The 27,648-nt window shown below is 31.2% G+C and overlaps 1 protein-coding gene across 1 annotated transcript; it reads left to right on the top strand.

Moving 5' to 3' along the window:
* Window positions 1-594: 594 nt before the first annotated feature.
* LOC114759609 (tropinone reductase homolog At5g06060-like) lies at window positions 595-20,124 on the top strand. The gene is made up of 6 exons (XM_028948817.1): window positions 595-703; window positions 1,017-1,224; window positions 1,761-1,977; window positions 2,676-2,788; window positions 5,436-5,638; window positions 20,108-20,124. The coding sequence occupies exons 1-5, from the start codon at window positions 609-611 to the stop codon at window positions 5,598-5,600; spliced, it is 798 nt and encodes a 265-aa protein (XP_028804650.1). The 5' UTR covers window positions 595-608; the 3' UTR covers window positions 5,601-5,638; window positions 20,108-20,124.
* The last annotated feature ends 7,524 nt before the right edge of the window (window positions 20,125-27,648 follow it).

The raw sequence follows: 27,648 nt of genomic DNA, 5'->3' as shown, positions 1-27,648 counted from the left end.
ATTTTCCGTATAATCAAACCCATCAATTTTTTGAAGAGTGAAAGAAATAAAAAGGTCAAAAAGAAAATGATAAAAAAAAAGATTAAAAAAGGTTTAAAAATATATATATACCCACAAACTACTGCAAAATATAGTTAATTATGTACCGGATATATTATTTTTAGTCCTTAATATAAAATTTTGTTTAATTTTTATTTTGATTATAAATATAAGACCTCAATTTATTTTGTTTTTTATACTTGTGTATTTTTTTTAAGATAGTCTTTTTAATAATAGTAGTTCTAACCAGTATACTTATTAGTAAACATATTTTAAAAAAAATAACATATATTTATTACAAATAATTAACTTAACTTATTTTTTTAATTTTTTTAAATTAATTAATTAGTTTTTATAATTAGAATTAGAGGTAGTAATTTCTTAGTCTTGTGTATATATTAATATATCCTAACAGAGCAAGTGGTTCTGCTCCCTGCTAACCCTGACTCTCTCACGTGACACCTCATTATATGATTGAGAAAACTACAGAAGCATGTGGATCCAAATTCGTTGTTATATATAGTTATTACATTAGGAGGATAAAGCATGGAATCATCACAGCAGCAGAAATGAATGAAAATGAGGCGAAGCTTATCTTCAAAGACAGAAGATGGTCACTTACTGGAATGACCGCTCTTGTTACTGGAGGAACCAAAGGCATAGGGTTTGTGATTATTGTTTCTCTTCTTTTCATTTTATAACTCGTATCTGCTTTCTTCCTTCTTCTTTTTCCCTTTTTTGGTTTAAATTGATGAGTTCAAGAGGTCTCACTTGTGTCTTGTATAAAACTGTTCAGGAGAGTGAAGCAATCCTGGCATGAAATGATAAGACTAGATGAACACCTTAAACTGTTTGAAATCTCTGGATATTTTGTAAAATTTTATATTCTAACGGGTTTTTTTTTTTTTAATTATCTCATGTCAGTGTTCTTTACTGATACTGATTCATCTTTGTCGATCTTTAATATAATTAATTAGGTATGCCATAGCAGAGGAATTAGCAGAATTTGGAGCAATCGTTCATATATGTTCACGTAACCAAGAAGATATTGATAAATGTGTTAAAGAGTGGGAAAACAGAGGATTTAGTGTAAGTGGGTCAGTTTGTGATGTTCAATTTCGCGATCAACGTGAAAATCTAATGCAAACTGTTGCTTCTGTCTTTCATGGCAAACTCAACATCCTGGTAAGTTTCCCTCTACATGTCTACTTTTCATTCATTGTTTTCCACACGCACTCACTGTATAAACGGTTTATGATGGCATGACTGTAATCTTTCATACATTTCTCTATAGGCAGATAATTTCCATTTGCTTTAAGGACCAAAATAAAATTAAATTTTGCAGGTAAAAAGACATTGATGTCCTTGCTGTTTGTTTTAAGTTAAAAAAATCTAGTCATCGCCGGCCGTCGGAGCTCCGGACACTACCAGTGTCGATGCTTGCGGGGCCATCAATGGCTGGAGCTCATACGGTTGATGATGGTTGACTTTTTTTAATAGCAAGAGCATCAATTTCTTTTCACCCACAATATTTTATTTTATTTTGGCCCTTAAAGGTCCAATGAATTTTCAGAGTTTTTTTGGGGCAAATGGAAGTTAAGTTGCTAAAGTGAAGGTGCTGTGAAATTTTCCCTTTTCTTTTGTGTTCTTTCTTTTCCCTTTGCTCTCCATTTTCCCTTTAGGTTTCATACCTTGTTTTCTTTTCTTCCCTTTTAATTTAGATAAACAATGCTGGGACAAATATACTTACGGATGCAACAGATTGTCCTGCTGAAGTTTTGTCAACAATCATGGATACTAATTTCGAGTCTGCTTACCATTTGAGCCAACTAGCACACCCACTTCTAAAAGCCTCAGGATATGGTACCATAGTAAATATCTCCTCAATTGCAGGCTACAAAGCTTTCCCTCAACATGTGGTTTATGCAGCAAGCAAAGGTACACCAAACTATGGACTCCACACATAGTTAGTCCATTATAAGAACACAAGTTTAAAAGAAAAGTCCAGCTCAAAAGACTGACATTTTGGATAAAAAAGCCTATTGAACTCATAAACCATATTTTTCCTTTAAGGGTTAACACCATCTTAGTCCCTGAAATTTAATCTTGTTTTGATTTGACTGAAATTTGACTTCATTTTTTTTTTAGTCTAAGGATTTTTGAGATCAAAACTTAAATGGGATCAAATTTTGAAGGCTAACATGCCGTTTGATATGAAGCATTGGAAATAAAAGATATGGATTGGGATTGGGACTAAGAAAATATATTAAAAAAGTGTTTAGCATGAGAGATTACTTGTTATATGGGATTGGATAAACCCATAAATGTGGGATTGTAGAGTATCATGAGAGGAGATGGAATTCCCTAATCCCGCCCCCATGGATTTGTCCAATCCCATGTAACAAGTAATTTTTCATGCTACACACTTTTTTAGTCATTTTTCTTAATTACAATTCCAGTTTCTATCTCTCATTTTCAATACTTCGTACCAAACGAGACCTAAAGATTTTAACCCTTGCTTCAAATTATTGTTTTAATGAGCCATAAACCTTGATTATAATATGGCGCATGATAAGTTCAGCACCTGATTGAGTCAAGGGCAATAATGTACTTGATGAAATATCTATATGATACAGGGGCTATTAATCAAATCACAAGGAATCTGGCATTTGAATGGGCAAAGGATAATATTCGTGTAAATGCAGTCGCACCTGGAACCATAATGACCCCACTTTTGGAAACTGTCACGGTAAGTTACCATAGGTTTATGTGAAAATCCCTATTCAACATCTACAAGTGCATCTCATCATACTCATAATCAATTAATCATGACCAATTATATTTGATCGCAAATTTTACTTTGCTTCTTTTAAGACCAAAATTTTTTGCATAGTTGAATTTCTATATCTTTGCCTTGTACTTGTCAACACAACAATTCTCTGTATTGACTAAGTAGCCTAATCTGATTTACAGCCTAATGAGCCTAGCTAGCTATCTAAACATTCTTTGACTGCCTCAAATATTCTTTTTTTTTTTTTCTCTAACTCCCTTTTATTCCCAATTAAGATATTGAAAATACATAATTTGTTTATTTCCCTGCCTTAAACTCTTCTTTGAATTGCTCCCTTGGTTTGCTCAATAATCACTATGAAACATCTGATCATAGGCTAAATTAGTCTTTAATACCAGAAGAGATGACAATCCATTGATATTTGCCACTCACAGATTGAACGCTCTAAAATATGTCTTTGTTAGAATATTGGTTAGTGAGCAAAGTTAGTTGTTAGTAGAGCTGGGAAAATAGGCCGAGTCCGTCGGGCCAGCCCGTTTAGGCTCTGAAATGATAAGGGCCGGGTTTGAAAATTTTCCCCTCAAATGGGAAATAAGTCCTGGACGGTCGAGGGCTTGAAAGAACCAGCCCGTTTAGGCCATTTTATAATTTTTTTTTGTTTTTTAAATTTTTTTTATGTAATTCTAATATTTTTAATTTTTTACATTGTTAATAATATTTCAAATATTCAGTTATTATTATTATTTTAAAATTAAATTTTACAGAATGATTTGATTTATTTAGTTTTAGACAATAATTTATTCAATTAAATTTTTAAAAAATAGGTTAATTTGGATTTTAATAATGATTTGATTTATATTATATGTGTTGATATTTTTAAACTATATATATATATTTGATAATAGAGTATTTTTATACTTATATAACTTGTGATTCTATAATTTGAATTAGAAATTCATGAGTTTCAACAATAATATTTCTCACATTAAAATAAAATAATAGCTAGATTGCAAAATTTAAAAGTAAAATTCCTATAAAGAAGAAAAAATTGATATTTTTGCTACGAAAGAAAAGCATACTTAATGAAGAAGAGTAATTGATTATAGTAATGATGAAGTTTCAAAAGATTAATAATAGTGTTTATTTATTACACAATTGCACTATAGATAAAACTTTTGGATGTTGTTATCTTGTTAATGAATGTTTTAGATGTTCTTGGATATTGATGAATATTTATATATGATAATATTTTTTATTTGTGACTTAATTTTATTCATATTTATGTCTTTTATTAACAATTTTATTGGTTTATTTTTATTTTTTGATAAAAAATAGCATTTTTTTTGAACGGTGGGTCGGCCCTGAGCCCGTTAGGTTAAAGGTCGAGCCTAGTAAATTGAGGTATTTTTGAAATTTCAGCACTGGAGAGCTGGTCCTTTTAAGCTCGCCAGCCCTGAAAGGCCAATCCTGAAGGGCTGAGCTGGCCCTGATTCCCACTTCTAGTTGTTAGTTATTCCTCACTTACTCAATGTAAGGCGCTAGTCTATATATATAAAATGTCATGATACATACAATTCATGGGGAGGCTGAATTGATATCAGCTAGAAAGGAAAGTAGACATAAGTTCTCTTCTCTGAAAGTCCCCAAGAGATTTGGCGCCATTGGTTTCACGTCGGAAAGAGTAATGATTTTTTTTTTAATGTATTGACATTGATGGTTTAGAGTGGGCAAAAAAGAAGAAGAAGAAGACATCGATGGTTTAGCATTGTCTCATGAAAAATTCATATTTTATTTCTTTTTGGTTTAGTTAACGGTCTCCTCTTCAGTACCTAAACTCAACGATACCAAAAAGATCGCTTACATTTTTTAATTAGGTTATAGTTAGGAAAGCCATGGTAAAATAATATCTAATGAGAAATTAGCATGGGAGGTTCATAATATATTATTACCTCCGGTCCTTAATTATGAGTTAGCTTGAGGATTAAATTTGACCTTAAATATAAAACCTCAATTCATTTTGTTTTTTAAATTTATACTTTTTTTCCAAAATATTCATATTGAATTAGATTTTTACCAAGGATAGTTTTAATACAAATAATTAAATATGGTGGTTTGGGAAAGTATACATGCATTTGTCACAAATAATCAACTTAACTAATTTTTCTAATTTTTCCAAATTAATTATCCAACTCTTATATTAAAAACTAGATGTAATATTAATTTTACTATCCAGCTCTTATATTAAAAACTAAATGTAGTACTAATTTTACTTCTATGTATCAAGGGAGCCACCCTTTAGCTAACAAAAGTGCATGATGAACAACTAATTCTAAAAAATATTGTCTTTCTCAAGTGTTGTAGATTAATTGTATAAGAAACACAAATTATCAAGGAACATCTCATAACCTAATTGTTTTATTTGTCAATGTGTTCACATCAATGCACATGTTTCTCATAATCAATGTGTTCATCTTACTTGTCCATATAAATGCTTCTTGTCCACTGCTATGTCTAGCTACTCACCATAATCATAAGTATCTTTTGTTCTGTTTTAGTTCTTTTCTTTTCCTTTATAGAAAGACATAATCTCTGATTTTTTGTACAGAAAGAAAATGATGCAAAAATATTAAACAGCATATTGTCTCAACTTCCCATGAGTCGCATGGGGGAGCCTAAAGAGATTTCAGCACTAGTTGCTTTTCTTTGCCTTCCTGCTGCTTCATACATCACTGGACAGATTGTATACGCAGATGGAGGCTTCACAGTTTAAATAATGGCTTTTGAATGATTATGTACAATCCTCTTTAAACAGTAATAATGAAAGTTTGATTAACATTACACATTTCCTTTTTTTTTTTTTTGTGGTGCACCAACCTAATGTATAGGTGGGTGTTAGTTTAATTGGGATCACAAACCAACTCAATTAGGGCTTTGAATCATGAAGTTTTCTGCCACATTTTAACATAATGCAGAAATAACGACTTACAACTGACTAGTTGGTGTACCAAATGGAGTATTCTTGGATTCCAAAAAATAGTTGTATGATTGGAGACTGCTAATTACTTTTCTCTATAATAAAAACTTGATGTGAGTTGAGATTTTATAACCCAGGGCCCGTTTCGATTGGGAATTAAAATAAAATGACTTATTTTCAATTGGGCTTTTATTAGTATTTGAATTGGCTTTTATAAATAGGCAAGTTTGTAAGACTAGATCAATAAGAGTTGAGTCTAATAGAAGACACTAATCTTTCACAACGTAGTAAACTAAGGTTCAAATTCTCACAGAAGGATGTGCCCATATTTAGTGCATAACAATATCTTAAATATGATTATGTCCAATAGGAGAATCCCTGTACCAAATTTAATGTTTTCAACCGTTTTCATTTATTTGTGTGAATTAGTTAGTAAGTTCTTATACCAAAGGAAGTATCATATAAAATGAAACGTGGAATTCTAACGCTATGCTTCCCCGGGGAACTTTGACCCTCTGTATATATACACATTTGTCATAATCGTTCAGTCCATAATGCATGAGAAGAATGGAAGATATTAAGAAAAATAATTATGGTATTTTAAAAAAATATATCATAATTTTTATAATTGACTAATGTACCTAATTTTTTTAATCTAATCAAATTAGTTAAATTGGCTTTACATTAAGAACTAGAGAAATATAACATAATGTATTTATTTATGAATAATACTTAAATTAAGTTTCTTATAAACATTATATCAAGTTCTTCAATCACACTTGGCTATGAGTCTTTGTTTTTCATGTGGGTTTAACATTAATTGATGATATTAAGTGAACATGGCAAAGCCTGATTTGAGAATTTGATGTAGTTCAAAAAAGTTTGACCTAAATTTTTTTCCTTTATTTATTTATTTATTTTAGGGAGAATTACAATGAGGTCCCAAGTAAAGAAAACAATTGAAAAACAAGTTTCAGAGGTTGTCATTCTTACTATAGAACTTGTCATTATAGGCTATTGAGGTTGTTATTAAGACCTTTTGGTAATTATCTTTCTTCCGTGGGATTTGACTGTAATTCCCTTTTTATTTTATGGTGAGGAGATTCATCCAAGGGACCAAGAGAGACTGGGAGAATCCCAATAAAATATGATTAAAATACTTAAATCAAAATTAAGATTTATACTTTTAACAAATTTCTAATGAGGCCATGAGGCCTAATTTAGAATTTTTGAATATTGTCAAATAACTAAAATACCTCTCTTTAATTAAAAATAAAAATTAATTATTTTACCCTTCCAAGTAATCTCTCATCTCTTATGATTACTTTGTAAAAGTAAAAAACACAAGTAATTTTACGGTGTTTAAAATTTGTATGTATCACTAAAAGTTTCAAAAACATTTTAAATTACAACATAAATAGCCTTGAGATAAATTTTTTTTATTTTCTGTTGGTAAATATTTATTTTAAAATTTTAAAAATCTTAATTACAAGAAATATTTATTACGAAGTTATTATAATTAAAAATTATAAAATTTTAAAATAAATATTTACCAACAGAAAATAAAACAAATTTATCTCAAAGCTATTTACGTTGTAATTTAAAATGTTTTATTATAATACTTTTGAAAGTTTTGTTTATATATACAAATTCTAAATGCCGTAAAATTAACCATATGTTTTTTAGTCCCAAAAAATAATCATAAGAGAGGAGGGACAACTTGGAAGGATAAAATAATCAAATTTTCTTTTTAATTAATGAGAGACATTCTAATTATTTAAAAATATTTAGAAATTTTTAATAAGATCTCATAGCTTAATTAAAAAATTATTAAAAGTATAAGTCTTTATTTAAATTTAAATTTAGATATTTTAGCAGGATTTTATTGGGATTATCCTTTATCTAATTTTGAATTGAACTTAGAATAGGCATAAGATGAATTTATTGATTTTACTGTTTTGGTTTCGTTATTATGCTCATGAGACTTCTAAAATAATTATGGAGATCAAGCCTGAACTTGCCTATCAAAACAAATCGTAATAAGGATTCGCTTGCTTTCTGGTGAAGGAAAGGGACGAAGATCATGGACGAAAAACGTGTCGTTAGAAACTTGCAGCTCGTTCTGCTTTGGCAATGCTACCTTCAAATGTTGTTGATTCAGACTCCCCGGCTTTTCATTTCATAAGCCAAGGAAAAGACTTGCGCGGAACAATTTCTGGATCAGTTGAGAATTCCTTAGATCCAAATGGCTCGTCGCCAAACCGACTCGGATTTTGGTCGATTTGCTCTTCTGATCCTTTTCTTAATGGGCGCAATATCCTGTTTAATGGTATACCTTTTCATTATCGTGGTCTTCAAACCCAGTAGTACAATAAATTCTTCAGAGCAAGAATGGATTGAAGAGGATTTGGGGAGTAAAGAAGAGGAATGTTGTGGGGGAATTGAGCATTTGGAGCTCTGGGGTGATGCTGTTAAATGGGGTACAGAATTTAGGTTTAATTCTTCGGGGGATTGTTGCAATGCTTGTAAAGCTATGTGTAGGGGTGATGATGGGCCTCGTATATGTAATTCTTGGGTATTTTGTGGAGATAGAGAAGCCTGTGGACATAGATTTGGCGAGGTATTGCTCCTATTTTTGTTCGTTTTTCTACTACATTTGATCATGGCGGGAAAATTATGGGAAGTTCTGGGTTTTATGCTAATTTGAATCTGTTGCTCATACTGGTGCTACTATAATTTCATGGGCTTATCTGCTTCTTGTTCCTATGACAATAGGAAGTTTATTCTTTGATTAATTGATGGCACTTTTGCGTTTTCACTAGCTACTTGTGATTTTTCCTTTGCCTAATGTTACCTTTAATTGGGTTAACTTCTGCAGCATGCTATATTTCTGCGTTTCATGTGAGGCAGAGGTCTTTCTCAACCATTGCTGATGCCAATTTTGTCATGGACATTCTGTTAGAAAATTTTATTTTCCTCTTGCAACTTCTCCATGTCTTGCCGAACTGAATTAACAGATTGCCTCACTATTATCAATTGTATTTTTATTTCAATTTTCTATTTAACTTAGTACCAAAAGCTTGGCATTTCATAATATGATCAGAGCAATTTCATACACTTTTCAAATCTGATCATAGACCTAGATTGTGCCTTTTATGCAATCTTTCCCACATAATGCACTTGTAGAATTACTCACTATCATGAATCAATGATCCCAAAAATCTGAAAGACGCTAAATGTGGTAATGCTTATTTTCTTTAGTAGGATGGCATATTGACTTTTTGTTAAAAATTCTATATCTTCACTTTGTATCTTTGCTGGGGATAATATTACAGTTCTTGTAAATATATGCACTTATAATGGATGTCGTTTGATGTTTATGTAATATCAGAATATCCCTGCTTTTAGGCTGAACTTCACTTCTGTTTTGGTTGCAGTGTTGGTTAAAAAGACAGAAGGATGTTTTAAGTCCTGAACGACGAGACTCAGGTGATCTAGTTATGTGGACTTCTGGGCTTGTCTTTGGAAACAGAGAGGTAGGAATGTAACACTACATCTACTAGTTTTCTTCTTGAATATATACTGTATAATACTACTTTGAGATATGAACAATTATGGCAAGTTTGATGATAATTCTATAAATTCATTGATTTCATACCTTTATTTTGATCTCATATGCTTCTATTTTATTGTTAATCAGATATCACATTTGTCTTATGATGTCATTCTGATGTAAGAAATCTCACGTATTGGTAGATTCTGGAATTTTCTAGCAATAATAAAATATGAGATGCTATCTCTGTGACAATTAAAACTTTAGAAGACTAGCTTATAGTCGCAATGTTTCTCACTAATTCTGAATAATATCATATTCGACTTACAGCATTCAGCCAAAAATACATCCCTTTGCTCTGTCACAGTTTCTTCATGATGGTATCATGTCTCAGAAACAACAGGGTCTCAACTAAATTTGTTTTATTGACATATGGATTCAATTGCAAACTTTTAAAGCTATAGGAATCTATTTAGAAGTTTTGATAAAACTTTAGGGACCATATGAATCATTGAACATTTTTTATATCTCAATGGATAAAATTTGGACAGCCATGGATATTATCTCTCTGTCTAGAAATTTCAACATAACATGTTCAGAATCTATTTTCAACATGCTTTTGTTTGCCATTCATGTGTAGGATAATGACAACAGTATATGAATGTTAAGCTTTTATTTGTATGCATATTGGCTATTTATTTATGTTTCTGTTAAATCTTTCTGCTGATAGGGGATTGTTGGTCTGGAAACTCAATATGGAAATATTCGTATAAGAGTAAGTCCTTCCATGCGAATATTTTATATATATAAGTATATTCATTACATACTTTTGCCCTATATATTTTTTACCCTGTATGCTTTGTATGACCATCTACTTTAATATATATCTATGTATGTATATATATCTGTATGCTATTCCTTAAGTTGATCTAATGTAAGCATATTCCTAGACTTGCTTCAAAAGTACATAAATTCTATTAAAATATGAAATATGGACTCATACATTCTATCATGCCAATTTCATTTTTCTATACACAGGCACTCCCATATTTAAAATGAATGATGAAGTTAATTTTAACTATTAAAAAGGGCTAAACAAAATATCATATTGCGTATATAATATGGAGTACTAAACCTTTATATTGATATGACTCAGACAGTTACTTGTACCCTTTAATTTTGATGCACTACAAGTAATTATTTTGTCCTCCTACAAGACTCTCCTAAATACTGAATTTCTCTTAATGAGTTGTAAACTTCTCTTCTACATTTGCCCTAGAAACATATGGATTTGTGCTTGTCTGATAGAGCCCAGACAGAAAAGAAACAATACTGAATCTGGATTAAATCACACTATTCTTCCTCCAAGAATTGAAAGAAGTTATAACAGTAGGAACAAAAGAAAACACTCAAACTGAAACTAAAAATGGTGAAGAAAGATGATCTTCCTCTACCACCAACCTAGGCTTCGAGAGGCCAATGCTCTCCTCAGTTCACTCGGAATACAAAAACAAGTTCCCCCTCCCAGGATACACCCACAGATATTAGCCGAAAAATTATATCACACAATCTTCAATACAAAGCTTTCTAGAGGTCAGACCCATGGCATGCCTAAGGTACTCTAATGCTCAGTATTTTTCACAAAGCAGAAGGAAACTTGAAGTCAACGCCCTGGACAGCAGAAAGTGATTTTCCTCTTTCATGAATCTTGCTAATTTTCCTTTGATAGGTCTGGCCAGTAAAAGCAATTCTATAATTACCTTCCTCTAAGAGCCTCACCTTGTCCTCAAGGTGAAAATTAGAGTTAAACATTGATGGTTTCTTCCCTGAATAGTTTAGCTTCTTTTTCTTGCTTGAAGAGTGCATAGTCAAAAGTAGATTTGGCTGCCCATGAGCTTCATAAACAATCATGAACATAAGAATTTCCAAGCCTTCGATAGCCCATTGTCATGAGTCCTACTTTGGGAGGGTTACCTTGAAAGAAGGGCCTTTTAAAGCCTTCAGCTATCCAACTCCAATAGTTAGCATTTGGAATGGGGTTCTCCCAAGGACTTGTACTTATTACATTAGTGCTTTCATTGAGAGTTGACCAACTAGAGAGGGCTACCCATAGGATGTTCTGACTAAAGGGACTAACCGACAGGTGGTTAAGTCAAGCACCAAGTGAAGTGCCTTAGTGTAGAACCTCTGGGATGTCAGCTCTTAAGGGAGTGCATTGTCATGAGTTTTACATTGGGAGAGTTACCTTAAAAGAAGGGCTTTATAAGGTCTTGGGCTCTCCAATTCCAATGACTAGCTCTTGGGGTATGGTTCTCTCAAGAACTTATGCTCCTTACATTGTCTAAGTATTAAATTGTATTTGACTTTCACTGTGACATACAGTGTAATGTCATGCATGATCAGTGTACTAATGACGTAAATGTCTACCGATATACTGTTTCCTGTTAATCCAAGGTTCCAATAGTTCTTTGAGATGTAATGAAAGGAAGAAGCCAAAATTTGTATCCTTGCTACCAGTTAGGGGGAACATTTTGATATTCAAGTTCTTTTAAATTCCAAGCAGTTTCCATTGATTTTCTTTGTGAATTCAGGCAGAATTTAGAAGTAGTTTGATAGAGCCCAAAGCAGAATAGTAGAAAACTGACATTGATTTATATTACATAAAATACTCCTTTCCCTCGGTTAAGTGAAAGAGAGTTACAATACAAGAAAACCCAGAATCTTCACAGAAGGTACAATACAGAAAGATAAAATGTAGAAAGATCAGTCCTCTCCACCCCCAACCTGGCTTTCGAGAGGCCAGTCCTCTCCTCACTACACTTTGAAGACAAAACAAGTCCTGCCTTCTCCCGAGAAACCAACGACTAACAGTCCAAAAAGTGATCCTTACAGTCCCTAGTACAAGCCTTTCCTTGGTTAAGCCCATAGCCACCCTAAAGTAATACAATGTGCTCTGTATCTTTCCCTGAAACAGAAGAAAACTTGGGGTCAACGCCCTGGACAGCAGAAAGTGATTTTCCTCTTTCATGTATCTTGCTAATTTCACTTTTATGTGTCTGGTAAGTAAAGACAACTCTATCGTAATTTTCCCTTTATTTCCTTACAATTGGAATGACGTGTGTTGTCTTTAAATTTATCCTTTCACGGTATGCAGCTTTTGCCTGATTGCTCTCCACTGTCCATTGCCTCCTTTCTTGAGCTGTTGGCATTGAAACATTGTGCCGGATGCCACTTTTATCGTGCGGAAAGCCGAGGAAGATTTTGGCACTCAGATGGAAACCACCAGAAACATGTAAGGATCAATTTGTGTTATACTAATGACTAATGATTATACGAAATCTATGAAGGACTAATACTTGCAAAAAAAGGTAAACAAACCGTACCTGATACTGATAGGTATCTAATACAATATGCATATTGTACGTCATGATTCATATCACATATTCTGCCATTTGTATTGGCATTTTTATATCAAGATATTCATACATGACTTAAAAACAAAAGAAAATAATATTTTGGTTGATTATTACAAATATCTTTATATTATTGTTTAAAACTCAAGATACCATATATCCCCACACTCATATCTTAAAATTTTGAAAATTACTGTAATGTCATATCATGCTCTATCGTATCCAATACAAGTACTCATATCGGTGCTTCTTAGTACAAAATTCCTCCCTTGTTTTATTCCTTCCATCTAAGTCTCCTGCCTTTGCTTTTTATTAATTCTTTCTGTTCAATCTCTTTGTAAAATTGATCGTTTGATGGGTAATCATGGCTGAAAATCTCCCTCCCTCTCCCTCTGCCCCCATAGTACCTAATGTTTGTACTTCTCTTGCTGGATACCAAATACCATCCTCTCGTTTTCTTTATGACCATTGAAAGAAGGGTGGTGCTATAATAAAATCAAACCCTTTTAGTGTGAAAAATTATTTAGAAATTAGAGTAGGTCCTACCTAGAAAATCCTTTATCAATCAATCAACTTTTTCTCTCTTTCATTTGTGTTATCTTCTTTAAAGTCTATTTAGAGACTTCACACTAAAGCCCTACTAGGTGAGATGTCTTATTATTATAATAATTGTTTCATTCATTGATGTATTCATGTTACTCAGTAATCAAGCCTTAATCCTATCGTCCTATGGACGAATGACTTCAAATATTTTAATTTCTCCTGGAAGCATATTTTATATTTTTCCTCTCTGTTGTACAAGCTTCTTATGATCAGCGTCTACATTTTGTAGCTCGACTTCCTGCTTCTTTGCTAAAAGATTAAAAACAAAGGCCAAAGACCTCCTCTTCTTATTAGTGGTTTCTTGCATATCTTCATCTGCTTCATCTTCATCACATTGCCCATAAGCTGAAATTATCATTACCTTTGTTTTATAGTACGGAGAAATATTATGGCTGTTCCTTGATAAATTGCTTACTGTCTTGCTCTTTCATTCCACCGCGACAAACTGCAGATATTCTCCTTCAATTTAGAGCTTTTAATAAACACTAATCAAATTTGGAAAACAGAAGATATCTCTTCATTTGTCAGCTATCAAAATTTATACCCTTCTGCATAGTTTCCCAGTGACCCTGTTACTTGAGGTGCCAACCAGAGTTTTTCAGTTGTTTCCAGACATTCTAGGAGTCTGCCATGTAACAAATGGCAGTGTTTAAGGTCACTTTGATGGTAGCAGAGTTAGCAGGGAAATGACTAAATGAACGAAGTGCTTAAATCTGGAATATTGATGAGTAAAGTATTTTCCAGTTTACGAAGTTGGAAGGATTGTTTGCAAATCAAAAGAAGTGTTTGCATTTCTCCCTAATAATTATGCAGCTTAGCTCTGAGCTACAGATTATTTGACCTTCACATGATATGCTTATGGATTTAATTGCTTGTGTAGGCTTTATTTGGTCCTCCTTTTGCACTAATTCAAGGAACATTTGAAGCTCAAGGGTCTGTATTCAGAGACATTCCCAAAGAATTCTGTCCTCCAATAAAAAGGGGATCTGTTGCATGGGTTGATTCTGGTCCCGAATTCTTCATCAGCCTAGCTAATCACAATGAGTGGAAGAAGCAATATACTGTGTTTGGTTCTGTTCTGTCTGAAGACATGGCAATTTTGGAGAAAATATCTCAACTTCCTACGAAGCCAGAGGTTTGGAGTAACATTAGTGTCTCTGTCTTGGTGAAGCCTGTTCCAATACGACTCCAAAGAATGAATACAAAATCCTGAGACTTCAAATCTCTGGCATACCCAGAACCAGAATCTGGCAGATTCTGAAAGATTTGTTCTCTCTCTCCTTTTTTAGCTTTTTTGGTATTTCCTTGCTATTGGATAATGATGGTATTACTTTCATTGAGGCAACCCTGGCATGGATCTTCATCTCATGGTGTGCATGTCTTCTTCATGCTTGAAAAGTTAGATGCAGATATTTAGGTCAAATTGATATCTGATATCTAGGAGGTTCATTGTAGCAGAAAATGTTAGATGTAGATCAGTTGGAAATTAGGAATATTTCTTTATACTAATGGGTTCTAAAGGGAAGTTTTCATGATGTGAAAATTTTGAGTTTTGTCGTCCTAGACTACTAGACTAGTATTAAATTGTATTACGAGGATAATTTTTTCTTTTTATTTTTAAGTTGGTAATGGAATATTAAGAACTGTTTGCATAGTATAACTTAATTATTAAAAAGTCATTACAAACAATTAAAAACTGTCGGGCATTATTGTCAAAAAGGCATGTTTTAGTTCTAGTTAACTGATAACAAATAATAATAATAATAATAGCCGTGTTTATTTTTTTAAAAAAAAATTGTCAAAGGATATTGGAAAAATTGTCTGTGAAATGATTTTGCCCAAATGATAATGATAAAACTGAACAATGTTGGAGCTAGATCTGCACCTTTCTTCAAATGAGAAGTCAGCCCTTGATGAATTAAATTAGACTGGGAAGCCCATTTATGGTTTAAGCATAATCCACTTAGTTACCAATCTTGTTAGTTAAATTAAATTATTTTGCACTTTATGAGATAAAATTTCTCTTATATATTTATTTTGTACAATCTAAAATCATTTAAAATAAGTTAATCCAAATACTTACTAAATTAAACATTCTTTGTAAGCCAGCTATAAAAACATTTAATGGATAGTCATCTCCTTTTGATCCTTTATCCAAATTGGGTAGCAGGATTTGAACTCATATTCTTTTATAATATGAAAGTTGTTTTATAGTTGTGAACTAGAGAAACATGTGCAAATAATATTTATACACAACAAAATTTCACACGGCCTCCTCAAAAATATATATATATATATATATATATATATGTGTGTGTGTGAAAGACTAGCATGCACGCATATTTTTAGGATAATGAAACTTTTTGTCCGCTGACTTTGTCTTAATTATAGATTTAGCCCCTAAAAGTTAATATTTATCAAGTCCCTAAAGTTTCATAATCAGACGCACGTAATTCTTATGTTTCATAATGACTAACTGTATATGGTCTTGATTAATAAAGCTTAAGCTTCACATATCAAATGGATAATTGAAGCAAACGTGAGCAACGAAAAATTATATACTAGGCACACACCACTGCAGCATGTATTTTTAACTTGCCCTATCCAAAACCCACCCCAGCCGAAAAGAAAATTCGCTGTAGCCCAAACCCAATGAGCCAGGTTAAAGAAATATGCATTATGCAATAACACTCCTTTGTATCAAATTCAAAAACAAAGTTACCACCGGTTAGAGTGTAGTAAAAGGGATTAATATTTCACAACGTAATAAATCAATGTTTGAATTTTTATAAGAAAAAGTATCTACATTTAGTGTTCAACAATGTATCAACTGTGTTCACTTTTCTAGTCAAAAAAAAAAAGATTACCAACAAGAATCAAGCCCAACGAAAGGGATAAATCTCTCACAATGTGCTGAATTAATGTTTGAATTCTTGCTAGGACAGATACCCCTGCTTAGTATCTAATAGTTCCTCAAACTAGGTTACATCTAGTAAAATGATATCTGGAAAATGAAAACAAAATCAATGCCCTACTTGATTAAGTTCCTAGCTTGGATCCACCACGCACCAAGTCCACAATCATTGTGTCATCAATTCATTGATTTCTATCCCACTTCTTGCGTTTTACTTGATAACTTTCAAAGAACCATCCAATCACATGTTTGAACTGTATGCCACTTTGCCATCATTGGACCCACCAAGTCGCAAGTTTCAGCAAGTATTCATATCATCATATGTTTATTTGTTGACCTATTTGACATTTCACACTTGGTCTATATTCCTCTTAACTAGAAGCTAGTTTCATTTTCACACTATTTTATTTTTTTTTTTTTCTTTTTTTTTTAAGATGGAAGAAAACAATTCATTTATATTTGAAAAAAATTAAGATGTCATGTTGCATTTTGAGATGTTACTAGTAGAATGTTATGTTATTTCCGCTCAAGCATTTCCTATTGGCCCTAATATCTATGAATACCCAGAAAAAATAATTATTCCTTTTTTATTTATAAAACTTAGTACTAATAACTCATGATTTTTAACTTGTATGACAGTTTTCACATCATTAGATCACAAAATCTCTTTTTTTCCCTCTAACTTTTGATATTTGGATCAAGCTTGATCAAGAGGATATATATACGCACTATCAATATTTAAAATGAATTAAAAATATTTGACAAATAATTGTTATCACTTCTTCGTAAAAAAAACTAACACATAACCAATTTATAATACAATAATTTAATTTTTACTTTCATATTTTTATTGGTTTAAAAACTGGTTTTTATTCAATTAGTTTTCAAATTTAACTACAGTAAAATCATAATTGATTGATTGACTGACTCGATAAATTTTTGGAGCGGACTCTAAATGTTGATAGTCTTTTTTTTTTTTGTCAATTATGGTTAACAACATTGTGTCACAAAAGAATTATTTCCAAAAAAAAATCACTGAACAAAATTATTTTCTGATTTTGTGGGTTGTCACTTCCAAATTCAAGCATGCATGTATGAGACTAAATAATACGTTTCTTCCAGATTTTTTTAAAAAAAATATGTGATATTTTTTTAAACTAATAATAAAAAAACAAACCAAAAACAAATATTTCAAGTGATTTTCCAGTCAAATTTGTGGCCAATTTCTTTGCACACATAAAATGAAATTTTTCCGAATGTTGATGACTCACCACACAATGCATCTATTTCCATAAATATAACATATATTAATATATACTTGTGTGTAGATAATATGTTACATTATTTATATAAGTTAATAAATAGAGCAAGTTTGTTTAGATCTCATACAGTTATTTGCACTTCATATATAATTACATAAACTGATGTGGATCTTGTATTATGGAGTCTGAGAAATAAATTATGGAAAAATTAATATGCAAGTATCTATAATTTCACCTCCTTTTTTTTTTTTTTTTCTTTGGTACAATTTCACCTGGTTTTCACTTTCAATTAACTCCTGATAGCTTTTTTCCCCCCTCTTTAGTTAGGTCCATCCTCTTTAGATAAGTGATGGTTCTTATATTTCATAGTTAGTTAATTTGTAAAAGAAACATTTAGATCCAAATAAAATTAAAATACATATCATTTTTTTCATTTTGATAATAAATAAATTATGGGCACAATTTTATTTCAATGAATTATAGGCATAATATGTTTTATTTTATGTTGATAATAAATAAATTTTGTTTTGCATTATCTTGTTATTTTGTATTTTATGGTAATTTACATAACCTTTAGTCAGCAATTACGTCAGTTCTAATTGATGTAGTACGGGAACAGAGATAATTAAGGAAACCATAAAAAACCTCATTAAAAGTCCAGTAAAATGATAAAGAATGAAGAATTAATTTTTTCTAAATCATAATTCGTTTCTCATAATTAATATGATTTATTAAATTTTTTTGGCAAAAGTGTATATTTGATCATTTATCTTTATACAAAGTTTTAATTTAATCCATTAACTTTAAAAAATATATTTTTAGTTTATTATCCTAAAATTATTAATCTTAAATATTATTTTTTTATAACAATCATAGTTGTTTAAAAAATTAAATTTAATATACTAATATTTTAAAAAAAATTTAATATTACCATCCGACTAATCCAGATGTTCCTGGCTTCTCCTTTGCTGCAAAGGTGTCTCTTCTAAGATTCAAAATTAAAACCTAAAGAGATTTAATGGGTCTTATAATGTTAGACCAACTTTTTGTTGATAACATTTAAGAATATTTTAATATTACTTCCGGTACTTAATATAAAATCTTATTTAATTTTTATTTTAGTTCTAAATATAAAACTCCAATTCATTTTGTTTCTAATATTTGTATATTTTTTTCCAAGATAATCCTTCTAATAATAGTAGTTTTAGCCAATACATTTGATTAATAAAGACATTTTCGAAAAACAACACATATTTATGACAAATAAATAAAAAAAATTTTAATTTTCTCAAATTAATCAATTAGTTTTTTTAATTAGTACAGGAGATAGTAACATTTAATATCTTCATATCAAAATTTTTTTTAACGTTTATGGGGCCTAAAAATATACTTTTTTAAAATTAAAAGAATTGACCCTGTGCAACAAAACGTTGGAGAGGTATTGTGCCACGTCAACCTAGCCTTTTAGTCACGGGCTTCTAGATGAGGTCTCAATCTCACCGGATCTTTTTGTGCTCTTTCCGGTGAACCGTCAGCCCAAAACGACAACGACTTCTTGGAATAATAAAGCAAAACTAACAAAACTCATTAATGACATACTGATCTAAGATTCCATTGGACTTTGTGTATTACTGCTATTTTAGTTTATTTTTATTTATTTTACTCCTTCTAATTCGCATTATAAATCATTTTAACTAATCCAACAATATTAAAAAGAATATAACTAACTTATTAGATTTATTTCAAGTTGAATTTTTTTTTCAATTTTACCTATATTAAATAAAATTATGAAGGAAAATGAAAAATATAAAGAGTTATATTTAAATATTAATTACAATGATAAAATTAATAAACAAGTATTAAATATTCTCTAAATAACTTATATTTTAAATCAAACTTTTAGAACCATTTAAATTGTGGACCAAATGGGCAAGTTGATTTTTTTGGGCCTAGTGAACTTTATAATCATGCACCTGCTTCTTAATATTTTATTAAAAAATATTTAAATCAAATTTTTTATATTTATTTTGTTAATTTTTCAATTACATATGATCATATATCATGTTTTTTATATGTGAATTTATGATTAAATAATAATATTTTAAAAATACAATATATAACCATATATAGTTGGAGAACTTGATATATATATATATATATATGCAAAACTTTTTCTTCTACCAGCTACAATATAAAGAACTTGATGGAAATATTATCATTTATTAAAAAATAACCTCATGCGTAAACACATAATTACTTTTAGTTTTTTTTTTAAATAGTTGAGTCACGAGACGTATTGTTATATTTTAATAAAATATCTTTTTAATATAAAAATCATACATGATTTAATTTTTAATTGTTTTTGTCATATCATGTGTAATTACACATAGACACGGCCACTCTTGTATATAAAGACGCGCACATGATCTTCTGCCTCTACGGGTAACATCAAAGGCAGTGAGCCGACATAGGGTTTTATTAGTTAATTTGATTGATTTGAATTGAATATCTAACTTAAATACTCTATTCGATTTTCAATATAAAGTTAAATAATTAATTTATAAAGATTAAAAAATTAATTAAATTAGTTATTTATAAAAAAAATGTTTTAGTTTCTTTTAATAATTGGTATTGCAAACTATTGCTTTAATAAAAAAAATTTTAACATATGTAATCAAGAGTAAGTTTGGGGAAAAAATTATAAATATGATAGAAAAATAAATTGAAATTTTATAGTTAAAATGAAAATAAACTCAAAGTGAATACATAATAAACAAGGGGATTAGCATGAATAATTATGTCAATAATACAATTCAATCTTATCAAAATTAATTATTTAGTTAAACTGAATTTAAATGGATTCTTGTTGCCCAAGGAAAAAAGTGAGTTGGAGACAAAATGGTCCCGAAGATTAGAATAGATCCTAGATGAATAAACAACATTTGTCGTATATGTGGTCACCTTCATAGTGGTCCTCCTCTTAGGTGGGGACCTCTTTGTTCTGTTGTTGTGTTAGAAAAATTTTAAAGGAACTCTCTGGATATGAAAATCAATAAGAAATGGTACGAACCTCAGTTTTAAAAATTTGTTTGGTATCAAAGGAAAAAGCCAAAACACGCCTATGAATCTCAAATACTCTTTCTTTTGTAAAAATTTTAAATAACCGAACCACGTTTAATAAATTAATAATTAAAATTAGTTAAAAATAATAAAGACAAGATATTGGGATAATATTAATATGAAAGAGGAGTACTAAATACAGTCAACTAAAGACTAGATAAGAAAATAATAATAATAAATGCTTAAATAAATTTAAAAATAAAACATATATTTTGGACCCGGCTCTTTTCTAAAAATAAAATTTATATATAGGATCAGAAGGAATATATAACACCAATAATTATAATTATGCCAGTTTAGCTTTACTGCACATAATCACTTTTACGGTTTATGAGATAAAATTTTTCTTATATTTTTATTTCATATAAGTGATTATTTGATATTAGTATAATTGGTTAGAGAGAGGGGCTTATGCAACCCCCCCCACCCAAAAAACAACATCTATTCATCTCTTGTCGTTACATGAAGACACTATGGTTTGGCTGCATCTCTATAAGGATGCCTAATTTCAACTCTACTTTTTAGCCCAAGCTCACTCTTACTCAGCTTGATAAGAATGACTATGAGCATAATGATTTAGTTCATGATACTATCATCTTACTTAAGGAGGTATTTGAAAAATCACTTGAAAAAAAAAAAACACGTTTATGCAAGTAAAAGCAGATTTTTTTTTTTAACGTACTTTCTTCATACATCATAAGATTACTCTTTTAAATTAAGTGCTCCTGAGACTGGGGGTTGCCAATATCTGCTACACAATCATCAGTCTTCCTGTGTTCATTGTTCATAATGTTCGTGCAGCACAAAGCTCGATATGTCAGGCTAATATCTGTCAACAAGATTTTGTTTGTTTAATCATTTATGGATAGCTTATAAATTATTTTTTAATTATAATTTATAAAATACAAGATAAATATGTAATAAAAGTTTTATTTTCATTTATATAAAATATACTTATAAATAATTTTAATTATAATGACAAGCATGACCTAAGCAAATTAGCTCATCTCCTTTAGGAACTTTATGGCATGATATCTTTCACAAGAAACAAAATTTCTCCTCCTTTTCTTTTTATGGAGTCAGCGTCTTTGTCATATTTCTTATTTCTATTATTAATCACTTTTTTCTTTATCAGAAAATTAAATCTTATCTAACATAGTATCAATATTATAATTTACTAATTTACGCTATAGTTCTCAAATTTAGATTAACAGTATATGATATCAAATAATCATACTTAAACATAATAATCAAATTAAATATAAATAATATAATTTCTATTCAAATAAAAAAAACAATTTTTTGTCTTTGAACTTGTCTTCAATCAGTGATTAAATTCCCGAACTTTTCGAACCAAATCAATTCTTATGATTTTTCAACTCAAAACAAGTTAATTATTATAGATTTTTTTTATCTCAACAACTCGGTTCTTATTACTTTTTTTAACTAAACAATTTATCAAAATTAATTTTCTCTGATTTAAAATTTAAAGATTAAATGGATAATTAAAAAAAGTCTAAAAGTTAAAAGTTCTATATTTTTTCCTCTAAATAATTTGAAAGAAACATCCACCATACAAATCCCCCAAATGCGCATCGAATGACGATTCAAGCTAGTTTCGTTGACGACAATACTTAGGTTTGGCATAAATGTCATGATAATAATTGCTCATAAATTTATATTTATTATGAAAATTATAAATAAATGTTCTGAAAGATTTGGTTTGCCATAAATATATAAAAAAATTGCATTTAAATTTAGTAAATGGAATAAATATAATGACATCTTGTAGCTTTATATAAAAAAAATCACTTATAATTATTTTATACTTAGATTTATTATTTAGTTTTATAGGTGCTTAGAGAATATTTAATATTATCTTATATTGTGACCTATTCTAAATATAAAAGATAAATAATAAATTTATTTTAATTCTTAAGATGTTAATTTATTTTGTTTTCTAAATTTATAAATTTTTTTAAGAGTAATCTTCGTGGTGATCATATGTGTTTAAGAGTTTCCATCATTACAAATAATTAACAAGAGTATTTAAGAAAGAAAATTCTTATTTATTACAAGTAACTAAGTCAACAAATTTATTTTAAAAAATTTATTCCCTAGTCCTATATTAAAAACTATCATCATAGGGTCCGTTTGGGATCACGTTTGGGCCCCCAAACGTGCGTCCCAATCTGACTTTTGGGGTGGCTGTGATTTTGAGTGTTTGGATCCCCGATTACCCAATCTGACTTTTGAGGCTTAAATGGGCTTCTGAGAGAAGCTCATACAAGGAGCTTTTTTTCGGATGCGCAGCTGGGGTGATGAAACCGTTGGAGTGTGTTAATTTTTTTACCTAACTGACCCTTTGCATGTATTTTCTCTCACTTCACTTCAGCTCAAAGACAAAAAGACGCACACACGCACTCAGCCACAAGACGCTCTGAAGCTAAAAAAAACTCCTCCCGACGTCTGCTGCCATATACTCGCCGTGCGCCCGCCGTCTCCCACTGTCTCCCGCCGTGCGCCCGCCGTCTCCCGCCGTCTCAACAGTTCGGTTCTTGTGTGGTCGGTCGTTCAGTTCTTCCAATGTCTCATCAGTTCTTTCCTCTGTTCGTTCAGTTCTTCCAGCGTCGCCGTCTCCTGCCGTGTCTCTGCCGTGTCCCGCCGTCTCATCAGTTGTGGTTGTTGTGTGGGAGTGGCTAGACCTTGGTCGTTCGTTCAGATCCTTCAAATACCGTCGCCGTTCATCTTCTTCCTCTGTTCGGTTGCAAGCGTCGCCGTCCGTTTTCACCGCCGCCGGATCGCATCTGCTCTAGATCCACACTGCTCAGAGTCTCCTTTGTACGCCTGGTAAGAGATACGTGATTTTGGTCCCAGATCTGGTTGTCTTCGATTGTTCTTGGCTATAGGAGTGTTAATATGATATTCTTGCTATTAATCTGATGTTCTTTCGATTAGTGTGGCCTGGCTGTCGAACTTGGTAGTAGTGTAGTAGGAAGAACTGACTTGAACGTATCGACTAATGTGGTTTTTTGGCTGTGTTTAGTCTGTCTTTCCTGTTGATTATTTGTGACAAGGTCAGACACCTAGGCGCATTTTAGTTTGAAAATTTGAAGATCTGTGTTTCTATTTATTTGTAGTTCTATGTTTCTATTTTATGATTTGTGGTTCTGACAAACTGACTACCCCTTTGCTGTTAATTATTTGCCACAAGCTCCGAAAAGTATACGTTTTTTAGTTTGAAAATCTGAAGATTGGTGTTTGTAAAAAGTGGCATATATATTCATCAATAATGCTTATTGTTGATAAGTATGTTTTACAAACCTAAATATATATGATTGTGAGATTATAATTTATAAATATTATATATATTAGATATTTCCTCTCATATTTATTTACAAAAGAAACATAATATTTCTGCATTGTTGGAAGAAAAGTGCTCTGGTTCACTGTAACTCCCTTTTGTATTCTTGATTGACATTTTTTAATAGAACTATGAACAAAGAAAAAAGTAAGGCAACATGGGATACAAGCACCACAGAGGTGTTACTTAAAGAATGCATGGAGCAAATCTACCGGAAAAATCGTCAAGGAACATCATTTTCAAAGACTGGGTGGAACAACATTCACTCTGCATTCAATGCAAAAACAGGAAAATCATATGAGAAGAAGCAATTGAAAAATAGGCTCGATAGCTTGAGGAAGGAGTGGAGGACATGGGTTGATTTAACCAAAGAGACTGGTGTAGGTTGGGACCCTGTAAACAATACAGTGGTGGCAACAAATGAGTGGTGGGAGAAGAAAAAACTGGTATATAATTGTTGATCTTGAGTTATAAACTGTGTTATTACTTGTTATAGGCTTTTTATTTTTGTTGATTGTATTCTTGCAGGAGAATCCCCAATATGAAAAGTTTAGGTACCAGGGGTTAAAGTTTGCTTATGAATTAAACACGATATTCAAGGGTGTGATAGCATCTGGAGAGGATATGTTGGCACCGTCTTTAACCCAACCTCAGGCACAAGATGATGATGAAGAGAATGTGTATAGAGTTGATACAGATCTCCTTGAAGGATCGGGGGATAGCGAAGAAGATCTTGGAGGTGCTAGTGTAGGAGTTACAGATGAGATGGCAGGCGTAAACTTAACAGCAAATACTGCACCTAGTGGTTCAGGAAGCCATGGGAAGAGGAAGAGAGGTGAAGGGTCTAGCAGGCAAACAAAGCAAAAACTTCCAACCTCAAGACAAATAGCAGATTCATTTAGTGAAATAGCTACTGCATCTAAGGATAGAACAGCAGTTCTAAAGAAAATAAAAGAGGTATCAATTTCTGAGGTTACGGCCGAAGTGCTCTGCCTTGAGGAAATTACAAGTAACTCTGATTTCCGGAACCGGTGCTTAAGACTTCTGTTGCACAAGAGTGTTCGGGAAATGGTTGTTTCACTAAAAGGACAGCCAGAATACTTGGTTGCATGGCTACAGGATATGGCATACAATCCACCATCATGGCTGAAACCCCCGCCTGCTTGAACTATATTTTAGGACGCATGTTATGACTTTATTTTGTCTAACTCGAACCAGAGTTGTTATTATATGTTTTTAAGTTAATGTTTGTGGAACTATGAAATTATGTAACTTGTTGACTGATTATGAATGTTTTGAATGTTTTTAAGTTACATGTGTTATTTATAGTGGTAATTGCAGCTTATGAATGTTTTTAGACTAATTTTTATGTCTTTGCATGTTTAACAGAAAAAAATATTTATTTGCACATACCTAAAAATATTTATTTGTCGTTTAAAAAAATTCTTACAATTGAATTTAACTACACTCACAGGTGACATTATCTATGGCAAATTGGAACAATCAATTTACCTTTGAGTGGATGGAGGAAGATGAACAGTCTGAAGAGGAGTCGGAGGAAGATGAACAATCTCAATTGATTTCCTTTCTAGATGAAGAGATAACACAATATGAAGAGGTAGCTGTATTGGTGAGTCAATATGTGATGCCTTATGTGTGCAAAGAGCCACGAAGAACTAGTCAGCAAACAAGTAATTTATGGGTGCAAGAAATTTTGCGAGATCATGAAATTCGGTGTTATGACATGTTTCGAATGGAAAAAGAAATGTTCATGCGATTATGCTCTAAACTGGTCGAACATGGTTTACAAAATTCTAAGTATCTGGGAGTGGAAGAAATTGTTGGTATGTTTTTGAACACGGTTGGCATGGACAATGTAATAGGATGATTCAAGAAAGGTTCCAACATTCAGGAGAAACTGTAAGCAGGCATTTTCATAGAGTATTACAGGCTTGCCTTAGTCTATCCAGGGAATATATCAAACCACTCGATCCTACGTTTTCTGTAACTCACCCAAAAATAAAAAACAATAAACGATATTCGCCATATTTCAATGATGCAATAGGAGCAATTGATGGCACTCATGTACGATGTGTGGTGAGTCTTTCGAAGCAAGACAAATATATCGGGAGAAAGGGATATCCGACACAGAATGTCATGGCTGTATGTGACTGGGACATGTGCTTTACTTTTGTGTTAGCGGGATGGGAAGGTACTGCACATGATGCTCGTGTGTTTAACACTGCTGTCTCAACTCCAGCCTTGGATTTCCCTCATCCACCTCCAGGTATATTTTCAGTAGCTTCAATTTTAATTATATCGATTTCATTTGATATTTTCATTAATTTCACAATGTCAACATAATTTCATGATTTATTAGGGAAGTATTATTTGGTCGATGCTGGCTATCCAACTCCACCAGGATATCTTGGTCCGTACAGATGTGAGCGCTATCACCTTCCAGACTTCAGGCGACAACTGGGATTTGAAAATTATAATGAAGTCTTCAATTACTACCATTCAAGTTTGAGGTGCACTATAGAAAGGACTTTTGGGGTGTGGAAGAATAAGTTTCGCATCTTAGACAAGATGCCAAGTTACAAGTATAAAACTCAAGTCCAAGTAGTTTGTGCTACAATGGCTATACATAATTTCCTCCGAAGAAATTCTGAAACTGATAGAGATTTCATAGAAGCTCAATCTGAAGGTACAATTGACGAAAACAATCATGATGAAGCTGGTGAGACATCCTCTTCAAATTTACCTAGATCAAGACAAATGAATCATGTGCGTGACACAATCAGAGACCAAATTGTATTGAGCATGGCATCCAATTAGTTATTTGATGTATTTAGTTTAAAAATGCTACGTATGTATGACCTCTAATTTACATATTTATCCATTACATATATTTAATTAAGTATTTTATTATTTTTCAATTTTCTTCTAGTAATAACTTAATTTTTTATATTTTTAATAAATTTTTTTTTCAATACTTCTTTTAAAATCACATTATATATATAATTTCTTTATAACAATAAATTAAATTTCCTTATTTTAATAATTTTATTTTCATTACTTCATTTATAACAAATAGTCACATTATATATATAATTTCTTTATAATACTAAATTAAATTTCTTTACTTTTAATAATTTTTATTTTCCTTACTTATTTACTTTTAATAATTAAATATCTAATATTAGATATGTGCTATTTAATAGAATTCATGCCCTTTTAAGTCATTTTACATTCAAACTTACTTTTACATTTATCATCCAAACAAGTTTCAGCTTCTCAAACTGACTTTTTTCTAAAACCCAATCCAAACATAAATCACATTACCCTATCTGACTTTTACTCAATCTGACTTCTGGAAAAGTCAGATTGAAAAAAAAGTTACTTCTCTACCGCTAATCCAAACACACCCATAATCGTTATATAAGAAGCTATAAAAATATGACTTAAGAATCTCTCATCCAAAAATATAACTTAAGAACAAAAAATTCAAATAATTAAATCAATATTTATGTATATAATGAATACTTTTTCTCGCAAATTATGAATACTACAACTTATCTTTTTTTCTCCCCAATTATGAAATACAACAGCTTA

Source organism: Neltuma alba, unplaced genomic scaffold (assembly GCF_004799145.2).
Source record: "Neltuma alba isolate B1F8T4 unplaced genomic scaffold, ASM479914v2 tig00010875_pilon, whole genome shotgun sequence".
Lineage (NCBI taxonomy): Eukaryota > Viridiplantae > Streptophyta > Magnoliopsida > Fabales > Fabaceae > Neltuma > Neltuma alba.
Note: the sequence above shows the minus strand (reverse complement) of the source record. Positions and strands in the feature narration are given on the sequence as shown.

What these genes read in the sequence shown, in the direction of transcription:
- LOC114759609 (XM_028948817.1), top strand. Translation starts at nt 609, where the DNA reads ATGAATGAAAATGAGGCGAAGCTTATCTTCAAAGACAGAAGATGGTCA. An exon ending in GGTTTATGCAGCAAGCAAAG is followed by an intron (nt 1,978 to 2,675) that starts GTACACCAAACT and finishes TATATGATACAG; the next exon opens with GGGCTATTAATCAAATCACA. An exon ending in CACTTTTGGAAACTGTCACG is followed by an intron (nt 2,789 to 5,435) that starts GTAAGTTACCAT and finishes TTTTTTGTACAG; the next exon opens with AAAGAAAATGATGCAAAAAT.